This window comes from Talpa occidentalis, unplaced genomic scaffold, assembly GCF_014898055.3.
Source record: "Talpa occidentalis isolate TD23 unplaced genomic scaffold, MPIMG_talOcc4v2.1 talOcc4.13, whole genome shotgun sequence".
NCBI classification, from domain to species: Eukaryota; Metazoa; Chordata; class Mammalia; order Eulipotyphla; family Talpidae; genus Talpa; species Talpa occidentalis.
In genome coordinates this window covers 48,916,586-48,937,266 of record NW_023601322.1, presented here as the reverse complement: position 1 = coordinate 48,937,266, position 20,681 = coordinate 48,916,586, and the positions used below count along the sequence as shown (strand labels likewise).

At 38.2% G+C, this 20,681-nt stretch overlaps 1 protein-coding gene and 1 long non-coding RNA gene across 3 annotated transcripts in view; both read right to left on the bottom strand.

Moving 5' to 3' along the window:
• Nucleotides 1-20,681, bottom strand: part of NDUFV2 (NADH:ubiquinone oxidoreductase core subunit V2) — a 65,007-nt gene that overhangs the window by 20,437 nt on the left and 23,889 nt on the right. The window contains exon 1 of one of the 2 annotated variants that reach the window (XM_037508829.2): nt 13,937-14,046. The exons of the other annotated variant lie outside the window; for it this stretch is intronic. Coding sequence (XP_037364726.1) covers nt 13,937-13,990 — 54 coding nt within the window. The 5' untranslated portion in view covers nt 13,991-14,046. Of the gene's footprint in view, nt 1-13,936; nt 14,047-20,681 lie in introns of those variants that run through there. 2 annotated transcript variants of the gene reach the window in all.
• Nucleotides 368-13,912, bottom strand: LOC119243187 (uncharacterized). The gene is made up of 3 exons (XR_005124653.2): nt 13,770-13,912; nt 12,707-12,770; nt 368-405 (listed from the first exon to the last, which is right to left on the bottom strand). It is a non-coding gene; the product is annotated as an uncharacterized LOC119243187 (long non-coding RNA).

The following is a 20,681-nucleotide window of genomic DNA, read 5'->3' as shown; positions in this document are numbered from 1 at the left end:
GTTAAATTTACATTTAGTAACTAAGAAATGCAGAATTTAAACAACTATATTTTAAGAAGTAAACAGATTTTTTTAAATTGTGTTTTGTTAGTTGACTAACGAGTCACTGTCATACGGTCACAAAAGAACAAATTACTGAGTTTCTGACATTTGCACAAAACAATTTTTTATTATTTATATCTGTACTATGTCAATTTTCTAATAAAACATACATTAAATGATTGAAAAATACCATCTCTTTCCCCCACTGAAATTTTTACTTAAACTAAAAGAAAATGGGTAAGGAGTAGTGCTGGTGGGCAATTAATTTTCCACTTGCCTCAGGTTTCCACACATCTTTAGAGGCACTAGCAGTTTTTGTTCCAGACAATTTTTTTCCGGGATTTTTGCAGAGAATGTCTCCACCTAGGGAATAGGTTGAGCAAGTTTTCTTGCAATCAGGATTGGTTTCCTCAGATGCAATGCACATTATTCACCTAGGCTCTCACTCCCATGGAATTGGAACAAGAAGTTTACGCTGCCTGCTGTACCCTGAGTAATAAAGTCCTCTGTCTCTGACCAAGGCATCTCAGTCGGCATCCATGAAACTCAGACAGGTAATTTGTTGGCTTGCAAGTAGGGTAAAACCTCAGACCCTTTATAATTCTTGAAAAGGTAAAATAAGATAAAATAAGCCAGTCTCATGCCCTACTGATTTTTCAAAATACAGAAAATATGTAATTATTACAAGCAGGAATACAATGAACACAGAGATATCTAAAGAAACCTGTAACAGTGGTTGTCTCTAGAGAGGGGGATCAATGATATAGCATGGGAAGGAAATTTACTCTTAATATATACAATATATAGTAATATTTATCATAATCTATATTCTGCCTCTATTCATTACTGTAATATATATTTTATATTTACTGCAATTTCTTTATCCTTGCATACTGTCTGAATTTCTTGCCTTGTATATGTAGTGCATTTCCATTCTTAAAAACAAAGTCTTTTGTCCTTTTCCTCTTACTATCACCACTCTAATTCTGATATTTCTTCAGTTCTGTGCATTACTCTTAAGTGTTTTCTAGCTGACCTACCCCAATCAAAATTATCCTATCTAGGACCTGCCTGGTGGCACAAGGGGGTAAGACTCCACACTATGGAGATATCTGCAGCCCCTACAGCACTGAGTTCGATTCCCAGCCAGGGAGATGACCCACATGTCGCAGCAGACTTTTCCTGCCTCACCTGCCGTTGCTTCCCTCAGCAGTGTATTTCGGTACATCTGCCTGTTTAGCTTCCCACTGTGTCTCTGGTAAGTCCTCTAACCCCCACACCTCTGGCCTGCACTGCACTCCAGTTCTTGCATAAATAAATAAATCTTTAAAAAATAATAAATTATCTTATCTAATGTCACCAAATGAATCTCAAAAATACTGTCCTTCTGATGGTATTTATAGTGTGAAAGAAAGGACTAATACCAAATAGGAAGTCAACATCATCATTTTTAAAAACAGTATTTTTCACATGCTAACATCTCGGAAATTGGGATATATCACTGGTTATCTGATTTTCCACAAATACCCTATCTGCAGAGACAATACAACAAAGTGGCTAAAAGTCTCTTAACCAGTTTCATTTGTAAAACTGGAAGAAAAGCATATACTTTACAGGGTCGTTGTGAGGATTAAGAGCTATTTCATGTAAAGTGTCTAATGTGCTGCCTGGCACAGGTTAAGTACTTTATCAGCATTACCTATCACTAGCTATTATCTTTAGAGAAACTATGTGCCAGGCACAAAGCTTTTTACACATTACTTAATTCTTACATGCAAAGTGTGTATTATTTCCAGAAACGTAGAAATTTAAACAATCATGAAAACTTCTCAAGGTTACATCACTAATTAGTAGCAGGACTCATATTAGACCATAGAACTAATGATGACAAATTATTAGCTATTTGAATGGAACTATTTGATGATATCAAAGCTCTAGAACAGTAGATTTAGAAAATCAAGTTTAGGAAAACCAGGTACACATATATAAGGAAACAGATCAGAAATGGAAAGGTTTGCCTCCTGTGGTTCACAATGTTCTTAGAGAGAAAAGGATGCTTGTTTTTTTTTTTTAAATAAATGTCACTTTTCTGTTCCTACAGAAAATCTAAATATATATATATATATGGAGATATATATATATACACACACACACATATATATATTAGCATAACATTTGAGCAACTTAATTTCAACATGGGAAGGTGGTGTCTTCAAAATAACAGAAATAGAACTAATTTATAAAATGAAAGAAGTAAGCAAAATAAAGAGGGTAAACTGACAAATATTAGCTCTTATTTTTTGTAAAGTTAGTCATCTACTGCAAGTTAGCATGTGCCATTTTCAAGCTGCACTTATATGTATTTATCTTTTAGGAACCTAACCTATCTTACATTCATTATAATTATCCACGTCAGATACTTTATATAAAGAAATAAATTAAAAGAGTGAAAGTTTGAATTAACATCTTTACACTCTCCAATGGACCATTTGAATCCATTTTCACTTTGGAATAAAGAGGCATCTGAGGACTAATTGGTCTTAGAATGATGCGAAATGGTAACTTAAAGGAGCTGTACTGATTCTAAAAGTAACCTGAGTCTCACTCTTTAGTCTTTCACTAGAGTCTAATTTTTCATTAAAATTTGAAATGTCTGCACTACAATAAACTCCAACTGAATAAAGAATTCCAATCAAAAATTCACCTAACTTTTTTTAAATAAACAAGAACATAATCTGTTATACAGTACAGATATAAAAGTGGGTTTCAATTCTAGCTCTTCTCCCCGGCTGCCCCTTGAGTGTTTCAGAAAAAAAGGAAATTCACAGCAAGCAAACAGTGTAGTGTTTCTGTGGATTCAAGTATTGCGTTAAGTACATCAACATTTTTTTTGCTCCTCAAACATCTACGGCTATTTATTATATTCATTTTACTTTTAAAGGACATTGAGGCTCAGTGACAGTAATTTGCCCCATGTCATACAATAGTGATAAGGATGAATTCTGAGCCCAGGTGTTTTGAACTTAAATCCTCTGCTTTCTACTAGCCTTTCTCTTTTATAATTATTTGCAATTGTCCATTTCATATCAGGGTTGCCCTGTAACAACTGCAAAAGCACACAATGACAAAAATCCACCCATACCCTATCAAATCTTTTCAAAGGCCTTTTTTTTTTTTTAATTGTCCTGTTGCTCAAACATTAATAGTATCCAAGTCTGCTCACCATTCATTACCAGATATCTATACTATAAAAGGCCACAACCAGGCAGGGGAACTGAAAGGAGGAGGAAACTGAAAACAAAACTGACAGGTTCAGTAATTAGGTCAGAAAGACTAAGGTCTAAAGGGCTAAGGTTAGGCAACTAAAAAACAGTTTCCTCCTTTATTAGCAACAAATACTGGCAAGGAGCATAACCTTTTAGTGTACTCCAAACATTTACAGATTAAATCAACAAACCAAATAAACAAAATGCTTCTGAACGACTCTTGGGTCAATAAAGAAATATAAGAAATAAAAATTTATCTAGAGACCAATAAAATGGGGAGACAAGCTACCAGACCATACAGGGTTCCCTAAAAGCAACACTATGTGGGATGTTTATAGCAACACAAGCTCACATTTAAAAAAGAAAGATCCCAATTGACAATCTAAACTCTGAGATGGGCCTGGAAGCCCTACCCTCAAGGCAACAGCCATCCAGTAGATAGGCACCCAGGTGTGGCTGCAGGAACCCCCAGGGGCCCCTGAAGCCCAGGTAGGAGCTCTGGAAGTCCCGCCTACCCTCAGCAGCAGTCCAGCTGACAGGAGCTGAGGAGTAAACCACAGGAAGCCCCACTCCTGCCTCTGCCCACCAGCCACAGCAGCCCAGGTACTGGGCAGATACATTCACACCCCAGTAAGAAAGCTCAGAAGTCAAGGCAAGAGCAGTATGGTGAACCTATGTCTAGACCTAACCGAAAGCAGACAGTGAGAGAAAAAAAAATTTGATTTTAGCCAAAAGACTGAGAAGCAATACCAAGGAGAAAGAAAAATAAATTCTGCAGATGAAGAAACTAGAAAAAGAACCTATGTCAAAAACCAGAAGAAACAACAGAGCAGAAATAAATGAAACAGAAAACAAAGACTGTTCAAAAAAATCAATGAAAGCAGGAATTGGTTTTGAAAAAAATAAGCAACACTGACAAGTCACTAGCTAGGATTATGAACAGAGAAAACTCAAATTAATAAAACCAGAAATGAAAGGCAAAATTGCAACAGATAAGGCAGAAATACACAGGTTCAGAAGAACCTACTATATAAGTCTTTATGCAAACAAATTTAGATAACCTAAAGAAATGGACAAATATTTAGAGTCATATAATGAGCCAAGATGAAATAGCTTAAACAGTCTACTCCAGGTACTGAAATTGAAAAAGCAATAAAATGTCTCCTTAAAAACAAAAGTTCAGGACTAGATAGATGGCTTCTCCAGTGAAATCTACACCACCTTCAAAGATGTAATACCTATGACACTCAATCGTTTAAAATAAATCAGAGGAAGGAAAACTCAATACATCCTATGAGGGCAACATTACTCTGATCCCAAAACTAAACAAAGATAGTATGAAAAGAGAAAACTGTAGACTAATATCTAAATAGGAACTATAGGAAACTAGTATCTAACTTTCCTTAGATGTAAAAATCCTCATCAAACTAGCAAACCATATACAGCAACACAGCAAAAGGATCATCCATTATAATCAGGTAATATTTACCCTAGTGATACAAGGCTGGTTCAACAAACACAAATCAATGTCATCCAACAGATCAAAAAAAAAAGGAAAACCACAGCTTCCCTGGTGGTGCAAGGGGTTAAGCACAGCACTATGAATCAATCTGCAGCCTCTGCAGCATGTGTTCGCTCCCCGGCCAGGGGAGCTACCCACATGGTGCAGCAGACCTCTCCTGACTCGCTCGCTGCTCCTCTCAGAAGTGTACTTCGGTCAATCTGCCTGTTCGTTCCCCACTCTGTCTCTGGTCAATCCTCTTACCCCCCACATCTCTGGTCTGTACCCAGCTCTTGTATGCATAAATAAGTAAATCTTTAAAAAAATAATAAAGAAAAACCATATAATCATCTCAACAGATGTGGAAAAAGCATTTAACAAGATCCAACATCCATTTATGATAAAAACTCTCCACAAAATGGTAATACATGGAACTTCTCTAAACATTATAAAAGTGGTATATAAGAACTCACAATCAGTATCATACTCAATGGTGAAAAGCTGAAAGCATTCCCACTAACATCAGAGGCAAGAATGGGATGTCCAGTATCACCACTATTATTCAATATAGTTTTGGAAGTTCTGGTTGAAGCAATTAGGCAAGAAAAAGACAAAAAGTAATCCAAATGGGAAAAGAAGTGAAACTCTCACTATTCACAGATTACATGTTAATATACTTAGTAAAGTCAAAGGACTCTACCAAAAAACTTCTAGAAATAACAAATGAACACAGTAGAATGGCAGGATACAAAATTAATACACAAAATCAGTGACACTTCTATGTGTAAAAATTGCATCAGAAGAAAGGGAACTAAGGAATACAGTACCATTTACAATCGTGCCAGTAATTAAACTTAATTAAGTTTAATTTGGGAGTAAACTTAATGAAGGAGGTGAAGGACCTGTAATATAAAGATACATTACAGGACATCTACCACAAAGATGTACTTGGGGGTTCAACCCCAATGGCAAGGGAAACAAAAGCAAAAAAAAAAAAAAAAAAGTGAGACGACATCAAACTTAAAACTTTTTGTACCTCAAAAGAAACCATCACAAAAATGAAAAGGCATCCTACAAAATGGGAAAAAATATCTGAATAGCAGACATCTGACAAGGGGTTAATCTCCAAAATTTACAAAGTTCTTACACAATCCAACAACAAGGAAACAACACAATCAAAAAACAGGCAAAGGTTGGGGCCTTAATGATAGTTAAGTTTCATGGTGGTTAACTCCAGAGGTTAATAAGTGTCAGCACTATAAAGCTATCCACAGCCACTGCAGCACAAGTTTGATCCCTGGCCAAGGAGCAACCCCCACTGCGCAGCAGACCTCTCCTGTCTCACCCACTGCTCTCCTTAGCAGTGTATTTCAATCTGCCTGTTCTGTTCCCCTCTGTCTCTGGTGAATCATCTCAACCCCCCGCACCTCTGGCCTGCACCCCAGCTCTTGTATGCATAAATAAATCAATCTTTAAAAATAAATAAAATCTTAAAAAGGTAAACTGTCTAAAATGCTAAGGAAGAAAAAGGTTCAACAATGGGTCTCAACCTCAAAATATGAGGCAACCCTAAATAATTAAGAGTTGATTGTTAAGAGAATTTATTTTCAAAAGTTGAAATGATTTTCAGAACTTTCAGCTGAAAGAATTAACCAGTAAAACTTAAGCAGAATTTTTTTAAGTTTAACTTAAGAATCAAATAAACACAAATGCCATATAAATTTAAGCTGCTTTATTTTCTAGTCCTAAGAACCAAAACTAAGTGTACACACACACACACGTGTTAAAATTTAATATTTGGTTAAAATTTAATAAACCCTTAGCCAGGAGAAGTCTAAATATATGTATTTTTAAGGCAAACCAGGTGATTATTTTGATCAAGCTTAGAAATTATTGCTTTAGAGCTTACAGTATCTATATCACGCTTCAATTTCTGAATTTTAGGAACCATCTTCAAAATACTAATGAGTCTAAGAACGAGGAATGTTAGGCAGTTTTTCCAACCCAGGATCTATGGAAGTACTCAGGGATATTAAAGAATATTTAAGTCAGAGATAATAGGAAACTTCTTTCTCCATATTGAAAAATATTAAGAACATGTACTGTTTATCACTAACATTGTTATCAGTGGTATTTTGTAAAGTGTAATTTTTTTTTCATGGTACTACCACGATACTCCCTTAGAAATGTAACATCAGCTTTAAATATCAACTATTTTGTAATTGATCTCCACTGAAGTGATTTATTCTTCACTTTCCCTTTTTGAGCCTTAGATAGCTAAATTTTTAAAGAGTCTAACTTCATCCAGAATCTGAAACACTCAATGGATTTTAGTTAGCATTTTCTACCTTCATTATGCTATTCTTTTTTTCTTTTTAAAGATTTATTTATTTATTTTATACAAGAACCAGGGTACAGGCCAGATGCGCTGGAGGGTGAGAGGATTCACCAGAGACAGAGTGGGGAACAGAACAGGCAGAAATACACTGCTGAGCAGCGGGTGAGACAGGAGAGGTCTGCCGCGCCATGTGGGACCCTCGCTGGCCGGCTGGGATCAACGGGCGCTGCAGAGGCTGCGCAGAGCTTCACAGCGCGGCGCTCAACCGCCTGCGCCACCAGGGGAGAACCCATTATGCTATTCTTAAGGTGAAGAGAAGTAAAAATTGTGTGCAGTATTCCATATACATTATAAATCCTGTGTACAGGGTAAAATTATCTCCTGCTATATTTCCAACAGTCTACTGATGATTTTAAAATGTTTTTATTTTATGAAACATTAAACTGGTGTTAATCATGACAAAATCCAGAACAAAAAGCCTACTGAGAGGGAGAAGAGGCTTGCATAGCATACATCCGATAATGGGTTAATAGCCAAGGTATCTAAAGAACTCACGCAACTCAACAACAAAACAACTACCCAATTTAAAAAATAGGCAGAAGATCTGAATAGAAACTTCTCCAAACAGGACAAACAGATGGCCAACAGGCACATGAAAAAATGCTCATTATCACATGCAATTAGGGAAATAGAGATCAAAAACACAGTAAGCTATCATCTCACACATGTGAGAATAGCTTACATCAAATACACTAACAAGTGTTGGTGAGGGTGTGGAGAAAAAAGAACCCTTACACAGTTGGTGGGAATGTAAGTTGGTGCAACCATTTTGGAAAACAGCATGTAGCATTCTCAAAAAACTGCAAACAGAATTACTGTATGATCCAGCAATATCACTTTTGAGCATGTATCCAAGAATACGAAAAGTTATGTGCACCACAACGCTTACTGCAGCATTATTTACAATAGTTTAGATATGGAAACAACCTAAGTGTCCACTGTTAGATGACTGGATAAAGATAATGTGGTATAGATACACGACAGAATACTATTCGGCTATTTTAAAAATTGTTGTTTGTAGAAATATGGAAGGACTTTAAAGGATTATGCAAAATGAAACAAGTCAGAAGAAAGAAAAATATTAGATAATTTCACCTATATGTGCAAGATAAGTAAAGCAGATGAACAAACAAAACAGTAAAGGAATAAATATTGACAGCAGAAATGAGGTGGTGGGAGAAAGGAACAAGGACAGGAGGGGGCTAATGCATGATATTGGGTGTTTTGTTTTTAAATAAAGTAAAAAATTAAATTAAAAAAAAAAAGAATGACAAGATCTCTTCTATAGGTTGCAAATCATAACCCAGAATTTTATAAGGAAATTTTTCAAATTTCCCCTTTACTACCCTGACAAAAATCAAACTTTTCCCACTAAACCACCAGTTATATAATTCTGCAGTTTAATCCCAAACAGTTCTACTCTACAGAAAGAATTCATAGATTTGTCATGTACTTCTATGAATAGGTAGTTTCTACACCTCTCATTTCAGAAATCAAGTGAGGTTGGTATTATAACTGATCCCCAAGGAACCTATTAACACTTCTTTATCGAGGGAAATGTCATTTTGTGCTTATATTTTGCTTCCTGTCTTTGTGTCAATCTGGTATTCTGACAACTTTTTAAATTATGCCTCTAAAATAGATCGAACAAAATAGTTCTTTCAATCCCATGGTAATTCAACATTAGATGGTCACTCAAGATAATGACATTTAAATCAAGGTAAGAAAAGCATTGCAGGGTTCTCTCACCTACTAATTTAGTCAGCCACCAAGTCCCATTCTCCCTAAACAACTTTTAAATTGCTTTTCCTGCTACACTGTGATTATTCCCAGTTCAAACTCTTCTCATTTCTCTCCCAGATTGCTGCAGTAGCGCTTTTCCCTGCCTTCCATTCTCACCCTTTTCCACATCTCTAAAGATTCTGCCCTAAAATTACAAAGACAGGAGGGGAGAAGAGGTAGTGTGGGAATCAATTTGATTATGCTCCTCACCTACTTAAAATTGTTCACCACCTACAAAATAAACCTAAACTTTGTGGTGACATACCAAGGCATTTGTGAACTTCTCCAACCTCATCTTCCATACCAGTTATTTGTTCTCCACCCTGCCACTTTCAAACTTCACTGTCCTTGTACATGTAACTATCAGTCTCAACACTCACTCTCACCTCCCTCTCATCCATCATGTCTGAATTTAACTTTCTCTTACCAATCTCTAAACCAGTCTCTAGTTTTGCCTAAGCTAAGTGAAATCATTTCCCTAGTACTCTCCTCACAATGTCAAATCCTTCTTCAATAGTATCTATTAAATTTTCACCATACATATCAATTTCCTTCAATAAACCCGTGCAACTTCAGAAAGATAGGTCAAAAACAAACACACAAAACCCAAAACAAAAACCACAGCAACTTGTAAACAAGCCCAGGTCTACTTAATCTTCAGCATGTAACAGTGACTCTTCAGCTGTCTCACTTACAAAATGAGATAGCACCCAGCAAAGTATCCCACACATAAAGTCACTTTCCCAACAAGGCAAAAAGGAAAATGCATTTAAACATAGTTAAGTCTTAATCCTTGATGAAAGAAATGTCCTACAGTTCATTTATAATGTGCTACCTGACCTTGACTTAAAAGTGGTTAGTCAAGTTTTCCCAGTGGCAAACCTGACTGGTAATGGTGAATGAACCTATAACTTTTTATTCAGTGTACTGGTCTGGTACTAAATAGTGCCCAAAGAAAAGGGTGCTTCAAGTACTTTCATCGTGGAAATGGAGGATAAGCTCCCATCTCTAAAATGAAGATCTGAATCTGTAGTACGAAAAAGTGGTCTACAGAACCTCACTGAATAGACCTGAAAGTTAGTTCACTTTCTTCTAAACTCCTGATGGCTGTGAGGGGCAGAACAATGGCACCCTCCAAAATACTTACATGCTAATCCTGGAAAGCTGTGAATGTGTATATACCAACAGGGAATTAATGACAGATAAAAGGTAGCTAATAAGTTGGACTTAAAAGGGAGATTATTCTGGGTGTCAGGACATGGGAGAGTAAAGAGAGAAATCCCAGGAAAGGAAGAGTTAGAGAGGAGAAGCCCCACATTCTGTGACTGACTTCAAACCATGCATGCACATGGGGCAGACTCCAAGCACCTTAGCTAAAATAACTAAACCAATATGCGAGCTTCTGCCAAAAGGCAACTGGATTGCAGTTTAAACTCCATTAACTGTGTGCAACAACACACCCTTTGGAAGAATTAACAAAATCTAGAATCTCTACAACATATTCTTCACAATGTTCAACGTACAATCCAAAATTATTTAACATGCAAAAAATAAAAAAGGGAAACACAAGCTATTTTCAGGGGAAAAGGCAGTCATTGGAGATTACCAAACAACCGTTTCAAAGCAGTTACAGCCATGTTTAAGGACATAAAGGATAATAATGCCATGAATGGATAAAAAAAAAAATAACTAAGAAAAAAACATGAAAATACACTCTTTGAAAATGCCACCACAACCCTCTCACGACTAAACTAAGTAGAAGCTTGAGAGCAAGGCATGATGAATTGTAAAGTGGTAACAAAAAGTCAAGGGCAATTAATGAAGGAAAGAAAGGACTAAGCCTATTCTGAGTATCTAATTTTCCATAAATCACATTTTTTGGGCAATTTTTAACAATCACTTCAAAGACAAGTAAAATGAGGCACAAAGACAGAAAAGTCACTAAACTAGTTATTTCCAGGTACTTCTAGAGATAGTACTAAGTTATGGATTTTTTTTTAAAGATTTATTTATTTATGCATACAAGAGCTGGCATACAGGCCAGAGGCCTGGGAGGTGAGAGGATTCACCAGAGACAGAGACAGAGACAACAGAACAGGCAGGTTGACCGAAGTACACTGGTGAGGGGAGCAGTGGGCGAGTCAGGAGAGGTCTGCTGCACCATATGGGTTGCTCCCTGGCTGGCAGGGGAATCAAACTCATGCTGCAGAGGCTGCCAATTGCTTCACAAGGTTGCGTCTTAACCCCTTGAGCCACCAGGGAAGCCCTGGATGATTTTTTTTTTTTTTAAGCAAAGAGGAGCTGGGGGGAAGAAAAAACCAGCCTGTGGTTGCAGAAACTGCTACCTAATAAAGCAGAAATTATAACAAAATAAGCAATTTATTTGAAAATGTAAATTGGTTTCTCTTTTAGGAAAAGAACTTTAGTAGGACCTCATCACTCAGACTTGTCCTGATTTTTGCTGGCTCATTCTGTTATCCTCACTATTTGTCAAAGATTAAAGAAGAGCCTGCTTATGTTAGAGAACATTCTTACAATGGAATGCTAAGCAACACTTAAAATGAGAGTTGTTGAAATGTTTTCTGACAAAGGAAGATAATCCAAATGTGTTACATGGGGAAAAAAACAATCTACTAAACAGTGCAAAAAATACCATCTGATTTTTATAAAGTAAACAGAATTCTGTAAGGTTAATTGCAGATATCGAAATGTCATCATTTTTGGTAATTTCCAGGTTGATCAGACTACAGGTGACTTTTTTTTTAGCTTATTTGCTGTCCTCTAAAGTATGCTTTTCCAACAATGTAGTACCTGTACATAAAAAGTTAAACGTATTCAGCAACTCAACAAATACTTAGTGAGCACATACGACATACCACATGGTATTTATATAAAAAAAGAAACAAACAAAAGGGGAGGGGAACGAAAGGTATTACAACAGGGGCAGAAGAGCACAGGGACTATGGTAATGGTTCATGGGTGACTTGATGGGGATTTTATGGGGACTACACCTTAGAGGAGAAAGCAAACTAGACAAAAATGAATAATGATGTAAAAATATATACAGAGAAATAAACAGGAAAAAAACAAATTACCAAAACTATCATAAAATTTGATTAAAATTTTCTTCCACTACCTGAAGTTATTGTTCCTTTTCACTGTTAAAACTGCCCTTCAATTTACACTTTTAATACCTTGCCTCAAAAACAAAAGAGAAAAAAAAAACTATCTGTACGCACTACTTCTACCCTTTCTACCCTGCCTCAATCTTATTTGTCTAGCTTTTGGCTCCAAACAGTCTCACCCTGTGATCCATCCAATACAAAAATGTGACATTTCTCTGCTCCTCTAAATCCCTTCAGTAACCCCTTGCTGCCTCTAAGAAAAATTTAAATTCTTTAGCATGGTATGAAAGAATCTGTAAAATCTAGTCTTTTACCCATCTCTCTTATTTCATTTTTGAATTTACCTTACCTCCAATAATACAGACCAAAACCATTGCCTGAGGCTTCTCATAAACACCAAAGCTTTATCTTGCAAACTTTTCTTAAATTGTTCATTCCACCTAGGACACCCTCTCCCCTCTCCATCCGACCTAACTCCCAATCTGTTACTAACTTCTCCAGGAGTAAAAAAAAAAACAAAACCTTCAAACCAAATTGGATGACCGTACAATGTTATTTCTAACACTGCACTTACACATTGTATCATATTTACCTTAAAGTTTCTCTTACATGAGACTATCAAGTCCAAAAGAACAAGGTCTGTCTAAAACTGTTATCTGTAAGAGAGGGAAATAATAGCAACAACCTGATAAATGAGATTCAGAATATAAATATTTCACACAATGCATGGTACATATAGTCACAACTGTTAACTATCATTATTATTATCCACATTGTTACCTGGAGTCTAGCAGTGAATGGCCCACAGCAAGATCTCAAATGTTTACTGAAAGAATAAACTTTGCAAACTCTAAAATTTCCATATATGAGAAAAATAACATACCACGGTCACAAAGCTAGAAAAATTGATAAAGCCACCATCCAAACTCAGGTCTAACTCTACAGCCCTGAACTCATTTTATCCTACTATGCCCTATCCCCCCCTTCTTCTGATGATACTGACTGAACCTTTCCATTTTCACTACGGGGAGGTTGGGGGGGAGACAAAGGAGGGACAAGGGGGGGCAAATATAATTTCTTTGCAATGAATGCCCTGTTGCTTGTTCTGATGTCATTTCTGGAATCTGCATGTTAAAATTAACTTGAACAAGTGTTTGAATCTCTCTGAAATTCAATCTCCTTGCCTACAGTGAGATGTACTTAGATCTCGAAGCCATTCTAAAATCCTTCCATACCTGTGCAGGAGCAGTTTTTGTGGTGCTATTCTTGCAGAGTTAATTTGATTAAAATTTTTTTTTCCGATATGCAAAACACAACTGCAGTAAACGAAACGCAGGTCACCCTTCTTTTGACCCAAGAAAACGCTCGGTAGCTTTCACCAGGCAAGTTAGAGCCTACAATTCCAGATTCCTCCCCAGTACACTGCAACCTGAGAGCAACAAGGTCACGAAGCTTAACAAGCAAGCTGCCTGGGTCGGGAACCCAGGGCTTAGAAACAGACTTGGCCAAACCCGCACAGGCTAGTTCCGCGCTAGAACCAAACAGCGAAAACCAGACCTCCCCTCGCCCAGATTAGGCGTAACATCCCCAGTCCCGGGAGGAGCCCACGCACCGACCGCAGTTAACCTGCCGACCCTCCCTCGGGCACCGTCTACCTGGAGCTACCGCGGCCTCCCGGGGGAGGAGGCGAAGGCCGCAGTGTCCTTGCTACCTTCTGAAGGCCAGTCCCGAACCCCGGGCCCTCGTGAGCCACAACCAGCGGAGCCCCAGAGAGAGGGAGAAGGCCGGTGGCAGGCCCCGGAGTCATACCGAGCCGCCTTACCCACTGGGCGGTGAGGCCAGCCGCCCGAGCCCGGAGCGCCGCGGCGGAGAACATGGCGGCCCAAACTGTCGGCCTTTCCCGGCGTTGCCAGGCGAGAATCCCGAGCGAGTGGGGACGCACGGCGTGCGCGCCCCCGAGCCCAGGCCGGGTTTGTTCGGGGCTGCGCGCCGCTCCCTACGTGAGGCGGCGGAGAAACGCCGCGGCTGCGGGGGCCCGGTAGGCGGACTCTCGCGAGAGGCGCGGCGAGCGCGGGCACCGGCCCTGAAGGCCCGGCCTCGGCCTGCGGCCGGGGAACCCGTCCTGGCAAGGGGACGCACCCGGGCACCGTTTGGGCTTCCTGGGGCTTGAGTTGCGGGCCTGGGTTAAGAGGATGGGCTTTGCTCCAGGAGAGTCTTAGGAGGATTTACTTCCTTTTATTGTGGTTACCGTCTTTTGAAAATTCTGTTGCGCCCCCTGACAAATCCTGTATCACAAACGAAGGAATGAAGGGAGAGCGCGCTGCCGCGCAGTGAGCTGGGCACGGGCACCAAAGAGCGTGGCTCCCATTCGGTTGCTTTACAGGTTTGTGCCGACTATCTAGAGGGAAAAGATGTGCGTGGAATTTGCTTCAGAACAATGCAGTGTGAGAAAAAGATGAAATAGGATTGACCTGGAGTGGTAACTGTTGACGCCGCATGGTAGTTTCCAAGTCACTTCCTTCATAATATTTGTTTGGTCATCTCTGGAAACTAGCAAGTATTTATTCTGTAGCAGCTATAATATGCGCGGCGCTGTTTCCTGCTGTGGAGAGTTTACCAGGCACTTACTGCCCTTTACTTCTTTACTTCACTGCCTTCTTTTCGTGTGTGTCATGTCCTGTGCCCAATCCCTTCCTTTTGCCCATTTTCTTTGTGAATAATTTCTGGAACTTTCATAGCAGCACTTTTATTTTTTTAATTTATCCCTTATTAGCTTAAGAACTCTGAAATATTCCATTGGAACTCCTTATGTAAGGTCACGGAAGACTACACCAGCTTTGAAGCTAGGAGTAGATACTGAATGCCTTGGTTTCCATTCCTTTGCTTTATATTTTATATTAGTGTTTCTTGTAAATCGGCTTTAGTGTTTCTCCTTAACAGGAAAAAAAAATTCTGATCTTCAATATATTGATTTAAATTATCTCATTATAAAGTTACCTAAATAAGTAGACACCGAACTATTGCACATTTTATACATATAACCTGTTCTTACACAAATTTAAATTAAATATAAACTTACAAATGGATGATACTAACTGAAATTAAATTGATTCTTTAAATCTGGTATGTATACTTTTACTGGATTCTAAGTGCCTTCTCTAACCTCTCACTCAAGATTATTGCTCATAAATATGCCTGCCTCCACTTTCCTTACCACCAGATTACAACTTTCATGGATGTGGAAACCTGCCTTTCTGAACTGATCAGTTAAACAACTTGCACTGTATTTGATATACGGAAGGCATTCAATATTTGTTGACTGAAAATCTTGCACATGGGGCAAATATTTGCCATCTCTAAAAGGGTTGTACATCTCTGGTTGGATTTATACTTCTGTGTATCAGGGAGAGCACTTTTCACCACAACAGAAGATCTAATTAAAGTTAGGATCTATTATCTCAAGTGAATGGAATTCCAGATGTAAAGCAGCTCCAGGATGAGATAATTCAATTGCTCAAGTATGTACTCAAAAACTTGAGTGCCAAAACAACAACAACAACAACAACAAAAAAAAACTTGAGTGCCTTGCATCTATGTACTCCATCATACTCAGCTGTGACTTCTATTATGGTCACAAATTGCCTGTAGCATCTCCAGATATCCTATGCAGATGACAATTTTCCAAGAGAGAAAAATTTCTCCCCTCCCAGCAGACTTCTTTGTCTCAGAATACCTGTCATGGTAATTAAGACAACAGACTCTAGAATCAGACTTCTGGTTGAAATTCTGTACGACTTCAGGCAAATTAGATTCTCCTGGCTTCTGTTTAGTAATATTACCCTCTTCATAGCTTTATTATGGGAATGAAATGAGTGATATTTGTAAAGTTTTATTCTGAGGATTGATATAATAGTAATTAGAGAATCACATTGCAGTCATAGTAGGTTTATCTTCATCTTTACTCAGTAAAAAGCTTATAATGAAAAGTAGTAAATAAGAAAGCACTAGATTTACTTTCTTGTTGAATAATGAGGTTTAATAATCTTAAACTTTTAAAAGTTCCTAGCATCTAGTAAATGCTTAGTTAGCTGAGGGTCTTCCACAGTAAAGTAGCATCCTTTGGAGTTCAATCCATAGAAAAAGTGTGTATCTCATTGGTGTCCAATAGTAAGCAAGAATGTACCAGGTTTCCTCATTTCTGTTATCTAAGAGCAGATACAAAGGGTGAAAAAAGTAATGTTTAAAATATTATAGATCAGGGCCTTCTCTGGTGGCTCAGCGGTTGAGCACTGGGCTGCGAAGCTGCCACAGCCTCTGCAGCGCTGGTTTGATCCCCGGCTACCTGTGAGGGTCCCACATGGCACTCAGACCTCTCCTGCCGCCCGCTGCTCCCCTCAGCAGTGTATTTCTTCGTCAGCCTGCCTGTTCTGTTCCCTGCTCTGTCTCTGGTGAATTCTCTCACCCTCCCGCGCTTCTGACTGTACCCAGTGCTTGTATAAATAAATAAATCTTTAAAAAAATAAAATAAAATATTATAGATCAGGAATCACATTCTCAAAGATGGTGCAGAAGGTAAAATGTTCTTAGTTCAATTGTTTTTCAACTGCTAGTAAGTGTGACATCACTCTGTTCACCAGTCCAAAAGATTGTTAATATTCAGAGAGACATTGACTTACTTCTGACCCAAATAATTCTTAAGTAAAAAATGTCAGGATTAACATCTCTGACACCAGGTAATGAGTCATCTCATTTATAAGTAATCTAACGTACAATCAACTGTTCTTCCCAGAGTCCTTAGGACAGAATTGTGTGTGCTGTTTGGAAAATCCCTGTTCTTCCTCCTGTTCCTAAAGACTTTATTGAAATTGGTTTGATTACATACATGAGTGAGCTTTGTGTCTGTCTGGTTAGTTATTCGACTATTCTGATTTAGTGCTACTATAAACCTATGAAGTTGGCCTTAACTAAACTGGTCAACCCTTTAATTAAAAAATGTTTATTTTTTTGGGAGGGGACTGAGAACTAGGGGAACTGGAATAAAGTTGAGGGAGTGACCAAATGTGGGAACTCTGGCTCTGCCATTTCTGTGATTTCCTCTCTATTTAAACCATCACAAATAGATATTATTGAGGACATGATGTAATGAAAACCATGAGTTTTCTCATACAAGTGACTTGGATGTGAATCCTGACCTCATCACTTACTAGATTCTGGGAAACTTAACAATTTCTGAAAGTAACATTAGAATATGAAATTCCATTTATGGAATGGTCCTGATACACAGCTTTTCCATTCTATCAGTGGAAAGCTTTAGTTGAGTATCCTAAATAACAATGATCTCCTAGGTCAGATTCTACTCATTAAAGCCGCATCAGGCACATCATTGTGTCCTCTGTCTCTCACATGCCGGCTCTGACAATTCCCACCAATCTGCCTCTTAAGTTTTCTAATGAATAACATCAAGTGCAGGTCTGGTCCTGCTTTGAAGGTATAACAACTAAGAGCCAGTTGTTATAAAATTAAAACAAAGGAAGGAAAAAGGGGGATAAAGTTATGGCTGGATGAATAAAGGGGCGGTGGTGAGGGGAAGTAGGACATTTTCAAGTCGGATATTTGAGGATGCAAAGAGGATGACAGTGGCACCACCCTGAAGTATTAGAATTGTTTCATGTCCTTTCACACTGAGCTTAGGGGGGATCTAAAGGTCAGGGGTAATTTCTTTTCTTTTGTTTATATGGAGAAATTATTTTGTAAATATATTTATTTATATATATATATATTTTACATCATTGTTCATTTTTGATGAACATTTTGTGTTTGATTTCTCCTCTCAGGTGTAGTCCCCATAAAATTCCCACCACCAAGTCACCCGTGTGCCATCACCATAATCCCTTATACTCTTCCCTCCCCTGTTTTGATATTTCTCCCTCCCCCTCCTCTGCTGAAAGTCTCTGATTTATAGTTTGCCTGTTTGTTTTTTCCCCCGCCGTGAATAATTTCTTTAATTCCAAATTCTTCTCAAATTTGTCTTGGATCTGTGGGACTGAAAGGGGAAATGAAAATCAAAACATCCAGTAAGTTGACTATATAGTTGTCAAGAACATGTGTTTTTAAAAAAAATTAAGCTGAGTATTACAGAAACCATCCTCAGATTCAGGTTACTTCTCTAACATAGTGTTGAATCATAGTGGCTTCTATGACTAAAGTGAAATTTTCTCTAAGAATTGACCGATGCTTTCCTGTCAAGTAATCAAAGTAATAAACAGCAATAAATGTCATTTTTGCCTAACAGATTGGTGACATTTTAAGATAACTCATCTCTAGTGTTTGTGAGTGGAACAACAATCTCTCATCCTAATGGTAGTTAGGATCGGTCTCTTCAGAGGTAATTTGGCAGTATGTGTTCATTTTCTTAATATACATACCCTTTACCCAGCAACTTTATTTCTGTGAATATACCCTAAGGGGCAGAAAAGTGTACTAAGATGCATATACAAATAAGTTCATCACAGTGTTATTTGTAATACTGAAAACCAGGACATCCGTAAATGATTGTCATCAATAGAAAATTGACAAAGTAAACTATAGTTCAATCACGCAAGATTATTTGAAAATAATAAGATCAGTATTTTCAGAAAGGAAGATGACCATGATATGTTAAATTTAATTTTTGAAATTTTACAAAATATCATGACCACACTCTCTGTGTACCTAGAAAAAACATATGAAAAGGTGCACATCAAAATGTTAATAGTTCTCTGAGTGATAGGATTTTTTTTAAAGATTTATTTATTTATTCATATAAGCACTGGGTACAGTGAGAAGCACGGGAGGGTGAGAGAATTCACCCGAGCCAGAGCAGGGAACAGAACAGGCAGACCGACGAAATACACTGCTGAGGGGAGCAGCGGGCGCAGCAGGAGAGGTCTGTGCGCCATGTGGGACCCTCACCTGGTGGCCGGGGATCGAACCGGCACTGCAGAGGCTGAGGGCAGCTTCGCAACCCAGCGCTCAACCACTGAGCCACCAGGGAGGCCCTGAGTGACAGGATTAAAGGCAATTTTCATTATTTTCTTTACACATTTTTCATGAATTATATGAATTTATTTCAAGTATATGTGTTATTATTATTACAAGAAAAAATAAAGTTGTGCTCACTTTGAGAAACAGAATAAAAAGGAAAGGGCCTCCCCAGTGGCACAAGGGTTAAGATACAACATATGAAGCTATCCGCAGCCACTGAAGCACGAGTTCGATCCCTGGCCAGGGAGCTAGCCACATGGTGCAGCAGACTTCTCCCAACTCACCCACTGCTCCCCTCAGCAGTGCATTGTTCTGTTCCCCACTATCTCTCTGGGAACTCGTCTCACCCCCCATACCTCTGGCCTATACCCCAGTTCTTGTATTCATAAATAAGTAAATATTTTTTTTAAAAAAAAAGAATAAAAAGGAAAAAAGTGAAACATTTAGTAATTCTCTTCTACACTCACTTCTTTTTAGTCAATGAAAACCTTTTCAAAGTGCACTTCTTTTTAATGTTATTAATTTCCATTCAGGTTGCAGTTTAGGGCATTGATGAGTATGCGCTATGAAGAGGGAAATGGAACATCAACTCTTTGGAAATCTTTAATTCTAGGCAGAAGAATCAGCCCTGGATTCCCTCATATATGGCTGACTGATCCTTAAAACCCTTGGGAATATCTGAATTCATTGACCACTTATGGAAAGAATGAGATAAAATTTCTTATTACTTACATAAAATATTCCTTGACTTAAAAAAAAAAACAAACATATTTCAATAGTTCATTTGCTTGTTATACTTAGGTGGTGTAGTATAGGTAGCTTGAATTGCACAATGAAAAGATGACTGGAGCAAGATAAAACTGGTCAGAAAAGGCCCTCATTAAGGACTGTACAAATACATGTTCAGCCCTTATTACGTGTAGACAATAGAACACTGGATATACAAAGACAAATAACCCGAGTTCCTTCTTTGTGAGAACTTTCACTGTGGGGAAACTATTATAATACAGGGTATTTGGGCAAAATGAAGTGGGAACTGAGAGGAAGGGGTGCTGAGTCTTGTTGGGGGAGTCAGTGTCAGACTAACAAATGAAGGCTGCGTTAAAAAAAAAAGGGTTTCTTGAGGACAAAATTTCACTTGAGAGAAGTGAAAGATAAGCATTAGAAGAGAACAGCTAAAAAGTCAAGGTAGTAACCTCCTACACTGACCTTAATAAGAAAGATTAGAAAGAACATCTCCTTCCTCCGGGACCCACATCCTATGGGGTAATTTCAGTGCATAGCACTGAAGGCATGTGATGTTGGTGCTGGACTTCATCATCCCATAGAGAAGTAAGATGCTTTTGGCAGGGATTTGTACATTACTGTGTTTTTAAGTGTTGTGTGTTAATGTCCAGAGGACAGTGATATAAATTTTAAGCCAGCTAAGAAAGAGCAATGGTATTGAGGCAATTGAAGGACAGGAATTTTTGTATAAATTCTGAGATTGCCTAGTTGTTGAGTCATGGTATAAGCATTTTAGAACAGAAGAGACTAGAGAAGAT